Source organism: Sinocyclocheilus rhinocerous, unplaced genomic scaffold (genome assembly GCF_001515625.1).
Source record: "Sinocyclocheilus rhinocerous isolate Xijiao unplaced genomic scaffold, SAMN03320098_v1.1 scaffold53, whole genome shotgun sequence".
Classification (NCBI taxonomy): Eukaryota; Metazoa; Chordata; class Actinopteri; order Cypriniformes; family Cyprinidae; genus Sinocyclocheilus; species Sinocyclocheilus rhinocerous.
In genome coordinates, this window is record NW_015645538.1 from 1,014,495 (window position 1) to 1,030,236 (window position 15,742).

General features: G+C 36.8%; 1 protein-coding gene across 3 annotated transcripts in view; it reads left to right on the plus strand.

The window, feature by feature from the left end:
- The window catches only part of LOC107706216 (ankyrin repeat and IBR domain-containing protein 1-like), a 33,274-nt gene that overhangs the window by 1,790 nt on the left and 15,742 nt on the right, over positions 1-15,742 (plus strand). For 2 of the 3 annotated variants that reach the window (XM_016509844.1, XM_016509846.1), the window contains exons 2-11: positions 2,401-2,680; positions 6,289-6,589; positions 6,819-7,001; positions 8,397-8,514; positions 9,187-9,392; positions 9,505-9,593; positions 10,542-10,686; positions 11,011-11,171; positions 12,909-12,997; positions 13,136-13,266. In XM_016509844.1, coding sequence (XP_016365330.1) covers positions 2,493-2,680; positions 6,289-6,589; positions 6,819-7,001; positions 8,397-8,514; positions 9,187-9,392; positions 9,505-9,593; positions 10,542-10,686; positions 11,011-11,171; positions 12,909-12,997; positions 13,136-13,266 — 1,611 coding nt within the window. In that variant the 5' untranslated portion in view covers positions 2,401-2,492. The remainder of the gene's footprint in view (positions 1-2,400; positions 2,681-6,288; positions 6,590-6,818; positions 7,002-8,396; positions 8,515-9,186; positions 9,393-9,504; positions 9,594-10,541; positions 10,687-11,010; positions 11,172-12,908; positions 12,998-13,135; positions 13,267-15,742) is intronic. The other variant, XM_016509847.1, reaches the window with a different exon arrangement.

Below are 15,742 nucleotides of genomic sequence, written 5' to 3' on the forward strand. Positions count from 1 at the left end.
AAAAATACAGTATAAGTCATTATAATCCGTATTTATGTCCCCACTGGATGCAACAAATGCCTTGTTTATTATGACCCCTTTAATGTTTTTGTCTCGTCGCTCCGACCGAACAGGGCATCACAGTATGTTAAGGAGCGTAACATTTCCGTCACACGCTTGAGGTATTCGGCCAATCACAACGCACTGGATAGCTGGCCAATCAGAGCACACCTCGCTTTTCAGAACGATGAGCTTTGTAAAAATCGACGCGTTTCAGAAAGGCGGGGCATAGAGGAGAAACAATAATGTACAGTATGTGGAAAATGTGTTTTTTGAACCTTAAACCGCATAAACACCTTTCATTACACCAAATAATGTTCTTTTTAGCAACGTCATATGACCCCTTTAACTACTATCTACTAACATTATATTCATACTACTGGACTATGGATTTGATATGTATCTACATGTTGTTCTGGAAAATCCCCACAAGTCTGAGGTATGGATTGCTTTTAGGAGTTAGGATAGGGTTAAGATTAAGGGTTACAGTTTTGGGATTACGGTTAGGGGTAACGTTAAGTGTAACTACAAATGTTAATTTAATGAGAGTCCTTTAAATGTAATAACCATGAACCAACATGTATGTATATTATACACAGTAGTTAAAGCCACCTGATATAAAGCGTAACCGTGCAATGAAGGTGAATATTATCTGAGACTGTCAGTCCTTTACATTTCTTATTTTGTCTTCCAAAAATAATAGTAAAGGTTTGGTACTGTAACTTTAAATGTCAGGTTACTGCATGCTGTTCTTGTCTGCCATGGCAATTAATCAGCCTGTAGTTTCAGACAGTTAAAAGTGAAAACGGCAGTTGAGGATCATCTTTTAACACAAAGCCTGCATTGTTTGAAAGTATCCCACTGCCTGTAAAATAAATGCAAATGGAGTTTTTCCATTAATGGACACACAGTATGTTTAATGATTGAGCTCTAGTGTGGGGGAAGCTTGTGGAACAGAAACGTTTCCCTCTCTTTGTGTGCCTGCCAAGTGCTGCTCTTAATTCATCTGTTCTGCATTCTCAGACGTCCCACCTGAAAATGAGCCGTTCGACCACAAGTCCAAAGTGCGTTTATAATGATCCTTCTGAGTTCTAAAATGTGCTTTGTTTCTGATGTAACTCCACAGACATTTTTGTTGAATCCGAGTGAGATGTGAAATGACGTGGAAAAGAACAACAGAGCAGACAGAATGACCTAAAAAACCGGGTCGAACGCCCAGCTCCCACTCACTCATGCCCGATCAGTGCACCTGCTGCCGCCCTCTACTCTCCCACAACCCTCTCAAGCTGATTTATTAGAGCATGACATGATGCATACTGGATTGTTTTGCTGATGAAACGTTATAGATCCCTTAGGTCATGTAACCTTTTAAAAAGGTTTCTTTTTTAGTGTACTCATACTTTTTTTTTAATCAAAAAAAGGCACAGCCGTTTTATCTGATGTAAATGTTTAGAAAAATAGGGTAACGATAAGATCAGATAAGGACACCTGTGCAAGATTGTTATTTGCACAATGTGGTCATATGCAAATTAGCATTTTGTGAAGCAGACTGGTTTTGTTACGTTAGGGATTTCCATAAGATAGTAATGCGAGTTGGATAGTAGCTTGTTTATTTTTCGCACAGTAGCTGCGTATGAGTTATATATTCAAATCTGAACTGTATAATTATTTACTGTTTAATATGTTACAAAGCAGAGCACGTTTGTGTTGCTTTTCCACTGTTTTTCTATGTCAACTTACGCTAGATGGACGTGTTTGACCATTGCAATCATGCTTGGCATCTTTCGCAGTGTCTCGCACATGACACAGCTTTCTAAAAACTCAAAAGTTACATTTTTAAAAAATGCTCCTCAAGACTTTCATACGATCCTTCATACGTTTCAATGGCCCCAATTAAGCCATCTGTTGGTTGATTTCACAGAAATGTGTAAACACGTCGGCAATATCAAAACCAGTGCAAACCCAACAGTCGATTTCATTGATCAACTGTGTCACCTGTCAAGAAATGTTCAGACTATAGATTAGGTTCAGAGTCCAGAAAGATTATTGCTGGATCTGATCTGTCTTATTTTTATACAAGATATTTAGCATTTCCATTTGAAAATGCTTGTGGTAATTTTACACTTCAGATTTAAGCCTAACACTATTTTTGAGTCAAGCTTTGAGGTGAAGGTAATGGACTAGTGATGGGCGTAGAGATTATATATCACATTAGGAGCAAAACCTGATTTTCTGGTGTCAAATTTTTAAATAGAGATTGCAATATGGTGCTGTTGATTTTCCACATTGATTTTCCATTCCATGATGTAACACAGTGAATAACAGATTCCAGACGATGTGATCGTGTTGATGTGTTTACAGGACTTGCGGTATGCGGCCTATCCACTCTCACACTGGCTGAGTGCTGAAAACTTAATGTGGGTCGCTCTGCGGATCCCACTACAGCTCCTGCCATGGGGAATACCGCCACCAAGTTTCGTAAAGCACTTATCAGTGGAGACGAATTCCTGGCTTGCCAGCTTTATGAGAGCAACCCCCAATTTAAAGAGGCTCTGGAGCCCAACGCATCTTATGGGGAGCCCTATCAACACAACACACCCCTGCATTACGCCTCACGCCATGCCATGACACGCCTCATCAGGTAGGAACCTGTGAATGATTGGGCACCGAAATACAAGCATTAGCCTCTACTGGTCGTGATGTGGTTGTTCACCTTAAATTTCAGTGCCAGAGTGAATTTGACACCATTTAAAGCAAAACAAAGAACTATTATAATCAAAATTGTTATGACTAGTTATGAAATTATAATTTGTAAGGTACTAGTAGACATTACACAATGGTTCAAAAGTTTGTATCAGTAGTATTTCGTTTTAAAGAAATTAATCATTTCATTCAGCAAGGATAATAAATTGATTAAAAATGGCAGTAAAAATATAACAGTTTTGCTGTATTTTTTTGAGACTTTTTTCAAAAACATAAATAAAACTTACTGACCCCAAACTTTTTAACAGTACTGTATGTGTCATGGCAAAACATATGAACGCATTTAATTTTAATATGTATCCTAACAATGAAAGGTAAGATTGTTAGACTTTTATTGATGTAATGGGAAGACCCAAATAGCACAGCAACATTTGTAGAGGTTTGTTGCTTCAGGGAGAACAAAAAAACACTGAATAACCTTCCCATGTTGGCCCCTAACAGACAGGACCTAAAGCAAATATGCATGGAATGGGAAGCTTATGTGGAGCCCGAGGTGTTTTTGTGCGATGCAAGGTTATTTTTGCATGGTTGTTGAATTCCGTTGCTTGGTATTTGAGTCAAGACCGCTTGCAGCCATAAAGCCAACTCTGACTTAGTGTAGTAAATGCACCCCTCTGAGAAAATGGTTGGTAATTACCAGCTAGGACAGCTAGCTACTGAGGACTCTCTGTCCCTCCTCTTTCCTTTTCACGTTCCTCTTTTCATTTTACAGCATGTTGGAGCACACTGCTAGCAACCTTAATGACTTCACAGCCTGATTGCTTCTCATTCTGATACATCAAGTTTATTGTAAAAGGTAGAATATAAGTTGATCTGTATAGTTTGTCATATCTTTACCTTTGACCATGATTACTAACCCACATTGTAGCTTATTCTGGTGTAATGGACAGAAAAAGAGCATCTGATTGACATTTAAAAGTGACCTACATGTAAAGTGTTCTACTGTACTGTTTATATGCAGATTTACAGACCATACCACAAAAAATAATATTTTACTGAAAGTTTGTACTGCACAGAGGGTTGTTTCCAGGCAGACTTTACCTCGAAGTTGCTTAAAACCAGCCTGTCAAATTAAAGCTTGCAAGGTCAAAAATTCTATTCTACACGTGTCCTAGTTGAAAACAAAGATGTTGACAAAACTACAAACATCCTAGCTAGAACCACCACCCAAACTGTAACGGCCAGTTTGAAGTGGTTATGTATTTAAAAGCTAATACCAGAGTTCTGTATTTTGTAACTGGACTTCTGATTCACTTTGAGGCTGCTACTGATTCTTGGAAAAACAGCATGCCAGTCTAGACTACACCCAGAATTTTTGAGGCCAAATGCCACATACTCTGGCATCTGGCCTTAAGTATGTGTACCCTTTGTGTGGTCTTGTTTTTATAATGATCACACTTTAATTAGTTAGCATACAGCAGAACAAAGCACAAGATGTCTTTCACCTGTTTGTCTAGACATTATCCTTGGATGTTGGTGTCATTCCACCTCAAATGCTTGGCTTTGCATTTCATGATGTCGTTACAGCATTATTGCACTAATGTTCTATTGTTACATCTCGGTAGATTTAACAGTCGCGTAGTTAACAGGTGTCCGTGTCAATTTCGTGGTAGTTCAACCAGTCTTTCTGGCCTCCCAGGTGCAGTTTCAGTTGGAGAGCAGGGTTAGGGGAATGCTGGGAGTTAGAGCTGTTGTTTTCAGTTGCATCAACTAATAAACTTGCCAGATTCACATCACAGACTTCCCAGAACAGCTCGCTGAGTCATTTCCACTCAAAGGCATTAAAGCCTGCTGAATGCAATCACTAAATTCACTCTTAAAGCTTACAAGGTTGTACATTCCTCTGAGTCCATTCTATGGTGTATTTGAAACCTGTTATCAATTACTTTTAAGCTCCCGCAATTAATCGCCTGAAATGATATTAGTCTTCCTAATTACCTCCAGGCAGGGAGACACCGAGGGGTCCAGCTGTATTGAACAGTGTCATCATGACATTTTCATTGTTAATATTGTTATGATCCTAATGAACTCTCATATGTTATGAAATTTTGAGATGGTAGATGCCGCCACTAGCTCTCCTTTATTGCTTGAAGCAATATCTTTGAGAAGAAGACGAAGGTCGTCTTTATATACTGCCTGTGGTGTTTTATAGAGGCTTATAAAATCAATATATAAGACATTTCTGGTCTTTGATGCTGATTGGGCAATAAAGCATGGCGTAATCCACGAAGTGTTAACAGTTATGGTGCAAAACTCCTATTTATTGCTTGGCACCCTTAAAGGGGTCCTATTATGCTCTTTTACAAAGTCTTGATTTTGTTTTGGGGGTGTACTAGAACAGGCTCTCATACTAGGTTGTTCGAAAAACACATTATTTTTCACATATTTTACATTATTACAACACCTCTCTCCCCAGTCTGGCATGAACGTTATGCTCAAACGGCAACATTACAGACTAACTAAAGTTGAAAAAGTGAAAAAGCATAATAGGACCCCTTTAAGGCTTTGAGCATGCAAAATCAACCAGTGTTGATAACAGGATGTCATTCTATTCAACTCATAGTTCAACGCAGAAATAAGCTATTTCCTGTGAATGTACTTCTGATTCCTTTGCTATTATAGGTAAATAAATAGAAGAATAACAGTGCAGTAAACAGTAAAAATTTTGTTTTTGTTTTTCATCCGTATTTTTGCTACAATCCAGTGTGTTTATGATTATAAATTAAATAAAAATAATACATAGTTATAATAATAAATTAAAATAGTATGATAACAAATACCTGTTTGCAATATCAAGCCGCATATTGGACAGTTTTTGTACAGCTAAAATAACTGGAAGCCTCACACATTCAAGTTACAATTGTATGTGCTTGCCTTACTTAGTTTTTTAGGCCTTAAAAAGTCATGAGATCTAATACAATCTTAATCCCTGAAATGGTCTGTATAGTTCATATACATTTTTCTAATTATGTTCATCTAATTTCAGGAGATACTACTACTTTTGTGTAGCTTGTATAAGCTATAGTGATGCCTGATTTTTAAATGATTTGTTCTTTTTAGTCTATTGTTTTCAATGAACAAGATGAAGCTGTATACAGATCAGTCTAAATCAGTGTTTCTCAACCCTGGTCCTGGGCGCCCCCCAACACTGCTCATTTTGTATGTCTCCCTTGTCTGACACACCCATTTCAGGTCCTGAAGTTTCTTCTAATGAGCTAATGAGTTGAATCAGGTGTGTTTGATTAGGGAGACACACAAAATGTGCAGTGTTGGGGGGCGCCCAGGACCAGGGTTGAGAATCACTGGTCTAAATGATTCATTAAAGAATCAAGTCTGAATCAAAATGATTTGCACAAAATGGATATGTACAAAAACTACACTAAGCTACAGTTTTTTGTTTGTTTTGCATTTACTGTTTGTGTTTTGCTGTTGTAATTTGTATTCTTAAATGTAATTCTGATTTACAGTCGAGTTCCTTTCCTGCAGGTCTTTCCTTTTCTCCAAAGATGGCAACCCCAACAAGTGCAACGTTCACAATGAGACTGCGTTGCACCTGCTGTGCATGGGCCCGCAGATCCTGCTGAGTGAGGGGGCGCTGCAGCCGCGGATCAGCCGCCCCCAGGAGGATGAACAGAAGCGGGCTGAGTGCCTCCAGATGATCCTGCAGTGGACCGGAGCCAAGCTGGACCAGGGCGAGTATGAGAGAGCCAATGTCAGTGCCACCGACAACAAAAAGAGCACCTGCCTGCACTACGCGGCAGCGGCTGGCATGAAGAACTGTGTTGAGGTAACAAGATTGTTTTTTTTTCTTATGTAGTTCAGGCCTTGAGTATGTATTTATTGAATTTTCAATTGATTTAATGCAAAGCCTCAGTTCAGATTCAGCTCTGTTCGACTGTTTAGTATGTGGCCAAACTCCATGACCATGCAAGATTACTTTTCTGGTTTCACTGTAGGACTCTAGGATTGATTACTCAGTGAAGCCACTAACTAAGGGTTAGTCTTGTGTTTTACAGTTGTTAGTGAAGAACAATGCAGATTTGTTCGTGGAGAACAAGGACAGGGAGACGCCGTGTGACTGTGCGGAGAAACAGCATCACAAGGAGCTGGCGCTCAGTCTGGAGTCTCAGATGGTTTTCTCTCAGGATGCTGGAGCTCAGGAGATAGAAGCAGAGTATGCCGCCCTTGACCGACGAGAGGTATGGCTGTGTTAAAAACTGTTTTCTGAATTTAGATGTTTTAGCATTTATTTTTGATACATTAGTAAGTTTAGGATCAATAAAATTATTTATATATATATATATAAATAACTTACAGTGTATAAACAACATACAGTGCCTCTATGTGCCGTTTGAAATTTTCTTCTAAAATTAGCATTTTTATCAGACTCCTATGTGTAGGTTCAGTCATTTCAAATTATGAGAAATGCTAATTTTATAAGAAAATTTCAGATGGAACTTAGAGGCTTTTGCATCTAAACTCTTCTTCTTCTTTTTTTTTTTTTTTTTTTTTTTTTTTGAAAGAAAGAAATTAACATTTTTATTCAGCAGGGATGCATTAAATTGCTCCAAAGGGACAGGAAATACATTTATAATGTTACAAAATTATACATGTTACATTTATAATTTTCATTTCATATAAATGTTCTTTTGAACTTTCTTTTCATCAAAGATTACTGAAAAAAGGTGTATTACAGTTTCCATTTTATATACATATAAACAGTACCATTCATATATGTGAGCCTGGACCACAAAACCAGTCATAAGGGTAAATTGTTCAAAATTGAGATTTATACATATATAAATAAATAAGATTTCCATTGATGTATGGTTTGTTAGTATCGGACAATATTTGGCTGAGATATAACTTTTTGAAAATCTGGAATCCGAGGGTGCAAAAAAATCTAAATATTGAGAAAATCGCCTTTAAAGTTGTCCAAATGAAGTTCATAGCAATGCATATTACTAATCAAAAATTACGTTTTAATATATTTTCAGTAGGAAATTTACAAACTATCTTCATGGAACATGATCTTTACTTAATATCCTAATGATTTTTGGCATAAAAGAAAAATGGATAATTTTGACCCATACAATGTATTTATTGTTGGCTATTGCTACAAATATACCCAAGCGACTTAAGATTGGTTTTGTGCTCCAGGGTCATATATATATATATAACATTTAACATTTGTTAAATTTGTTAATCAATTTGTATCCCAAAATATAATATAGGCAGAAGTTTGCAGGCCTACAAACGGAGAAACTAACGTAGACTGTGCGTGTGAGAGTACACCGTTATTTCATTAGTCATAGCTGTGTGCTGAGGAAGTGAGCTCAAGATAAATCATAACTTGGTAATGTACAGTCAAAGGATAGGGCACCAGTTGAAAGAGGATAGACCCAACTGCCAGCAGCAGACTCATGATTGCTTCGTTTTGCTGCTCCAGACAGGCTGAGCAATATAGAAGTTTAAAAGGAAAAGCTTTATTAGTTCTCTTTCCATCACTTCTCCTCTTACACCCTCTTTCCTTTACACTTTTCATCTTTATCCCTCTCTCTCCCAAACTTGTCATTCTCTCTTTTGCTCTCCAGCCATATGAGGGATTGAAACTGCAAGACCTGCGTCGGCTGAAAGACATGTTGATAGTGGAGACGGCGGATATGCTGCAGGCTCCTCTCTTCACGGCTGAGGCCCTGCTGCGAGCTCACGGTATGAATTTACTGCAGCAAACAATTCCACTTAGCCAATGATATTACTGGGTTTATACGTATGCTACATTATTTATTTATTTATTTTTTTACAAAAATTGGCATCACAAGTGAATCCTGAGGTAATTGGGAAAAATCTTTTAGATTTTGTGAACAAATAAAAAGCCTCTATATGTATAAGTATCATCTGATCCCTCTACCATAGTTTTGCTGCAGTACGTATTTGTAAAACATTAGCGATGAAAAGGTAATATATTGCAGAGGGCTGTCATTGTGCCAGCTGATCCATTTGATCAATTAAAGAAATATGCCATATTTGGCCAATATCCAGGACCCTTCATTCTTCAAGATATTACAAGCAAAAGGGCTTGGCTCGTCTTCATTATTGGGCAAACCAGAACATTCCATGCTTAATCTTTACTGAAGTATTTGGCACCAATTTCACATTTAACATTCAGAGATGGAAGGTGGATTCTGTATTTTTTCTGTATACGTAATTCTCTTGGAATATTATATAGATGGCAACTGTTGCATGTCCTAAACCAGCACTATGCGACCAGGTTCCAGCTCCAAGCAACTTGTCTGTACACACTTTTTTTGGTAATGTTGAGAAACACTGCGTTAGAGGAACATATTAATGTCAGTACGTTTAAACCTTCTTTTTGCTGAACAGACTGGGACAGGGAAAAACTTCTAGAAGACTGGATGTCTAATGCGGAGGACTGCTGCCAGCGCTCAGGTGTTCAGATGCCAACTCCCCCACCGAGTGGCTACAATGCTTGGGACACTCTGCCTTCTCCTAGAACCCCGAGAACAACTCGCTCCTCTGTCACCTCCCCTGATGAGATCAGCCTGTCTCCTACTGATGGCCTTGCCCTGGTTAGATTAATCGCCATGCATGACGTTATGATCCACATTCTTTATCATTCAATGCACAAAAACTGAAAAGAATATTGACACAGTCTGTTCAATGTTTCTTATGCCCATGTAGTGTGGGATTTGCATGGGAAACATATCTGTGTTTGAGGACCCTGTGGATATGTCGTGTGGGCACGAGTTCTGCAGGGCATGCTGGGAAGGGTAAGGAATGAATTATGAAGTTTTGTTTAATGCTCAAGATCAGATCATATCAGATATTTTCTTAATAATACATCCATTACAGGTAACTACTTACACTACCAAGTTTGGTGTCAGTAAGATTTTTTTTAAATACATACATTATTAATTTGACAAGAATGCATTAAATGGATCAATAGTGACAGTAAAGAAATGTGTAACATTACAAAAGATTTAAAATAGAAATAAACATGGATGTTTTCAACTTTTTTTATTCACCAAAAAATCCTGAACAAAATATATTTCGGTTTCCACAAAACTTTTTGTAGCACAACTGTTTTCAGAAAAGTTTCTTGAGTGCAAAATCAGCATATTAGAATGATTTCTGGAGGACCATGTGACACTGAAGACTGGAGTAATGATGCTGAAAATGTTGCTATCACCGGAATAAATTACATTTAAAATATTAAAATAGCATCTAGAAAAGTTGTTTTCAATTATAACAATATTTAACAAATATTACTCTTTTTTTAAATTTTTTTTATTTTTTTTATATCTTATCAAATGAATGTGGCCTTGGTAAGCATAAGAGATTTCAAAAACATTCTAAAATATTTCAGACTCCAAACTGTTAAACGGTAGTGTATGTGCTGGAATAGTTTATAAATGGAATAGCTATAAATGTCAAATATATTGTTTTTATACTTATAATCATTGACTATTTCAGATATGTATTTTACCATTTCCTGTTTGTTTATGGTATTTGCAATGCTTCATGTGATGAGTAGTTCTTTCCCTCAAAGAAAACCCTTTTTGTTTTGCTTCAAAGATGTTGTTTTTTGACATTTTTAAAATTCTGTGAATAAAATGAATAGGAAAATCCACCTCAGCTAAAAAAATATATATATATATTGCAGGTTGTTTATGATCCATCTATTCACAGTCTCTGAACACTGTTTGTCTGGATGTCAGGTTTTTGAATCTGAAGATCCAAGAAGGGGAAGCACATAACATCTTTTGCCCTGCTTACGACTGCTTCCAGCTGGTTCCTGTGGAGGTCATTGAAAGTGTTGTCTCCAGAGAGATGGATAAGCGCTACCTGCAGTTTGACATTAAGGTACAATTGCAGCTCACAAAGCACCAGAAATCATTTCAAAGCTGCCATTTTATTTTTCTTATCATAGACTGTCTTGACGTTGGCTTTGAATCAAAATGCTGACAGCATCAGGCTGTTGGTTGAGTTTATGCCCGTGTTTGTTTGAGCAAAAAACAAAAGCTTTTGTAAACACAGATGCTCAGAAGTCAAATGTTTGATTGTTGGGTAAATATCACGTCGATTTGATTTGGATGATTTACAGATTAAAATCGATTTTGGATATTGGGTCATTTACGTCATCCAAAACAAAGAGGAAGTTTAAACGCATTTCTTTTCCATCACCAGGCTTTTGTGGATAATAATCCTGCCATTCGCTGGTGCCCCATAGCCAGATGTGAAAGAGCCGTACGACTGACTAGGCCAGGCCCTGGAGCCTCTGACCCTCGGAGCTTCCCCTTGCTCAAAGCCCCCGCTGTAGACTGTGGCAAAGGCCATCTCTTCTGCTGGTACGTTAACCAGCTGTTTTCTTTATTTACACTCTCAGAAAAAAAGGTGCAAAGCTGTGTCTGGGGTGGTACCGTAAGGTACGAACGCTAAAAAGTACATCTCAAAACTATGGGATCAGAATCCCGCCTAAAGTATTGCAGTCACAGATAAAAAAATAACAAGCATGAAAACAAAATTTAAAAACGCAAGTAAAAAATATATTGCACAAGATTTAAAAATGAAAGCAAAGTTTTCAGAAAGTTTTCAGAATTGCAAACAATGGTCACGGATTAAAAAATAATAAGCGTAAATCAAAAAATTTTCATGTACAGTATGTCATTGATAAGGTTGATGGTCTTGTAAGATTTATCTTTATATTATTTTGTGTTACTCTGAGATTATAAAATGACATACAGTTAAGCAATATCACATGAGGAAGAGTGCTTCCCCGAATATAAGCTGCACTGAAAATCTTTATTGAACTGTAGTATAAAATCAATATAACAAGAAGTAAATTTTGAGTGAGTTTTACATTGTACCTATTTTCTCATTTTGCTTGATGAAGAGTCCAAATAAAGCCACAGCAGAACAGTGTCCTACAAGCAACACAGAGACGCCTTATATTGAATAAAAAATGTGTTATTAATTTTTTGATTTACGCTTATTATTTTTTAATCCGTGACCATTGTTTGCAATTCTGAAAACTTTGCTTTCATTTTTAAATCTTGTGCAATATATTTTTTACTTGCGTTTTTAAATTTTGTTTTCATGCTTGTAATTTTTTTATCCGTGACTGCAATACTTTAGGCGGGGTTCTGATCCCATACAAAACCTCTAAACTATACATATTGGTTAAAAAAAAAAAAAAAGTGCTTATAAAAATATATTTTTAAAGATCATTGTGAGTTTTTTTTTAATGTTTTGACAGTATTTAATTATCAGTTGAGCACATTTCTTCTTTTTCCCTTGCATTACTATAATATGTCTTTGCATTTTTTTGAGTTTTGAAATTCCTATTATTCTTTGTGGTGATTTTATTCTCATTACTGTAATACAATAATTTATTTCTGCAAAATGCAGTAAAACACTTAAAAACAAAATAATTAAAGAGATATATATATATACACTGAACAAAATTATAAACGCAACACTTTTGTTTTTGCTCCCATTTTTCATGAGCTGAACTCAAAGATCTAAGACTTTTTCTATGTACACAAAAGGCCTATTTCTCTCAAATATTGTTCACAAATCTGTCTAAATCTGTTAGTGAGCACTTCTCCTTTGCCGAGATAATCCAACCACCTCACAGGTGTGGCATATCAAGACGCTGATTAGACAGCATGATTATTGCAAAGGTGTGCCTTAGGCTGGCCACAATAAAAGGCAAGTGTAACGTCTGTGACCAGGACTGTAATTTATATGCAAATGTCAAAAGCTAAAAGGGTCTCTTAAGCCATAAAACCCAAAGATCATGCATGATTCTACGCAGACGCTACAATGCTGTACTTTTTTCCCCATTTCGTTTTTTGTGCATTTATGGCAATGAGAGCTTAGGAGGCTGGTGGATACAAAAATCCTTAACAGCCCTAAAAATTAATATTTTTGTTAAAATACTATATATTGTTTCTTTTGATTTTGATGGGATAATGTGACACAATCATGTTTCTGCGAGATTTCATGAGATCACCATCTTAACGTTCGTCCTGGAAAATGCCATGAAAGCACTATTCATGTTTATCTCTCGGGTTTCTTCTCAGGGAGTGTCTTGGTGATGCTCATGAACCTTGTGACTGTGAGACATGGAAGATGTGGCTGCAGAAAGTGTCTGAAATGAAGCCTGAAGAATGTAGGAGCTCCAGATATTTCAGTCTGCACCTTTACTTAATATATGCACCTTCACCTGTACCTTTATTTAATGGATGTTCATGATATACAACTTGCTTCTGTAGGTTTTAATATTGAGCTCCTCTCTGTCTCTGAACAGTGGCTGGTGTGAGTGAAGCCTATGAAGATGCTGCCAACTGCCTGTGGCTACTCACCAACTCTAAACCTTGTGCCAACTGCAAATCCCCCATCCAGAAAAATGAAGGCTGCAATCACATGCAGTGCGCGAAGGTCAGTACAGAATGGCGTATGTGGACAAAAAAGACATTCGAGTCATTCGAATGTCAGCCCGCTAAATTGTGACTGTCTGATGATTATCAGCTGATACATTGTGGACTAATGAGGTCAAATGTCGGAAAATGTATTCTATCTGTGAAGAAGTTGGTAATCACATATGTATGGCACATTTATTAAGGACCAATATTTAGCTCCAGGAACATTTTTACCCTATGAGGGCCTTTGTTTTTAACTATAAAAAACAAAGCATGCCATCCATCAATGTTAAAACATACATTTAATCAATTAATTGAAAGGAAATAAAGTTTAATAAAGATTTAATGTTTTTATAAATAGATTTTACTTGCAGTTTTGTGATATTCAGTACAGCAGCAAGATAGCGATATATTGCTTTTGAACAATTTTTTTATATAATTTCTCAATTAATGTCGAGTAAATAGCATTTTTAACACAATATGACCAGCTATCTTATTTATAAGAAATAATATTGTTATAGAAAACTGCTTGTCCAATCAAATTAAAGGACTACAATATAATTAATATTCAACAGATAAAATAAATTCAAATTTTTTTTTTTGCCAATTATCAAATTTGGCAATTGTGTCCATTTTTAGAGCATTTTAATTCTAAGCTAAAGGAAACTCAACAGAGTGAAAAGATTCTACTGATGCTTTTCGAGATGCTATTAGACTAAAGATAACTTTAAGATAACACATGTGCAGGCATAAAGTGAGCATTTACATACTATTTGTTCTATAATGTACAATATAATGTAAAGTCGCCATTATAAAATCTCTTACAGACTTCATATGAGTGTGTTTGTATATGTTTGACCCTGACACAAGATGCATGTGTGATGCAAAGCGGCCCTTTGACGTCAGAGGCAGGTGTTTGAACAAAGGCAGTGTGGAGGCCATAGCCTCACTGTTATTTTCTTAATGAAGGCTTAACTAAGGCTTTGAGTGACAGGCGCAGGGCAGGGGGAAGGGGAAGCTATTCACACCACCAGCACGTGGAGGAAAGGCAACGTCACACGCTCTCAAAAACAAATGTTGAATGCTCACTCATATGGGATGATATTAGACTCAAAATGATTAATAGATGCACGCACAATTATCCATGTACTGCATAAATTTTATACATGTATCTTACTAACCACAAACAAATGTCTTTCAATTTGAGTCTGTGCAATTCAGGATTAAATGATTGTGCAGCGATTTGTACAAATACAGATGTTTGCGAATAAAAATGTTCTGTTCTGCATTAATATATCATAAATTGCTAATGCAAAAAGGAATCTATGCATATGTGGATCAGGTGACACGCGTGCATTAATTGACGTCTAGTTCGAGTCGATCTTGTTCGGTTCATTTGGATTTTGAGACTTCATTTTCGCAGTTTACAGCATTTCACGTCCCCCACACACACAACTACCAACGAACAAGGCCCAGTGCAATTCATTAACGTGTACACGATTTGAAAAAAATCGCAAATGTGCGTCACTACACTGAAACAAATGCTTTTCAACCGGTGTCTGCAGAGTTAAGAATGACATTAATGTGCAGCCTTTTGTTCGAATAGAGACATATTTGTGAATACAAATGTTATAGTTTGTATTAAAATATCATGATTTGTGCATGTAGCGATTAAAATGTGCATCTGTGGATCAGGTGACACGCGTGCATTAATTGACGTCTAGTTCGAGTCGATCTTGTTCGGTTCATTTGGATTTTGAGACTTCATTTTCGCAGTTTACAGCATTTCACGTCCCCCACACACACAACTACCAACGAACAAGGCCCAGTGCAATTCATTAACGTGTACACGATTTGAAAAAATCGCAAATGTGCCTCACTACACTAAAACAAATGCTTTTCAACCGGTGTCTACAGACTTAAGAATTACATTAATGTGCAGCATTTTGTTCAAATAGAGACATATTTGTGAATACAAATGTTATAGTTTGTATTAAAATATCATGATTTGTGCATGTAGCGATTAAAATGTGCATTTGTGGATCAGGTGACACGCGTGCATTAACTGACGTCTAGTTGGAGTCGATCTTGTTCAGTTCATTTGGATTTTGAGACTTCATTTTCGCAGTTTACAGCATTTCACGTCCCCAAAAACACAACTACCAATGAACAAGGCCCAGTGCAATTCATTAACGTGTACACGATGTGAAAAAATCGCAAATGTGCCTCACTACACTAAAACAAATGCTTTTCAACCGGTGTCTGCAGAGCTAAGAATTACATTAATGTGCAGCATTTTGATCAAATAGAGACATATTTGTGAATACAAATGTTATAGTTTGTATTAAAATATCATGATTTGTGCATGTAGCGATTAAAATGTGCATTTGTGGATCAGGTGACACGCGTGCATTAACTGACGTCTAGTTGGAGTCGATCTTGTTCAGTTCATTTGGATTTTGAGACTTCATTTTCACAGTTTACAGCATTTCACG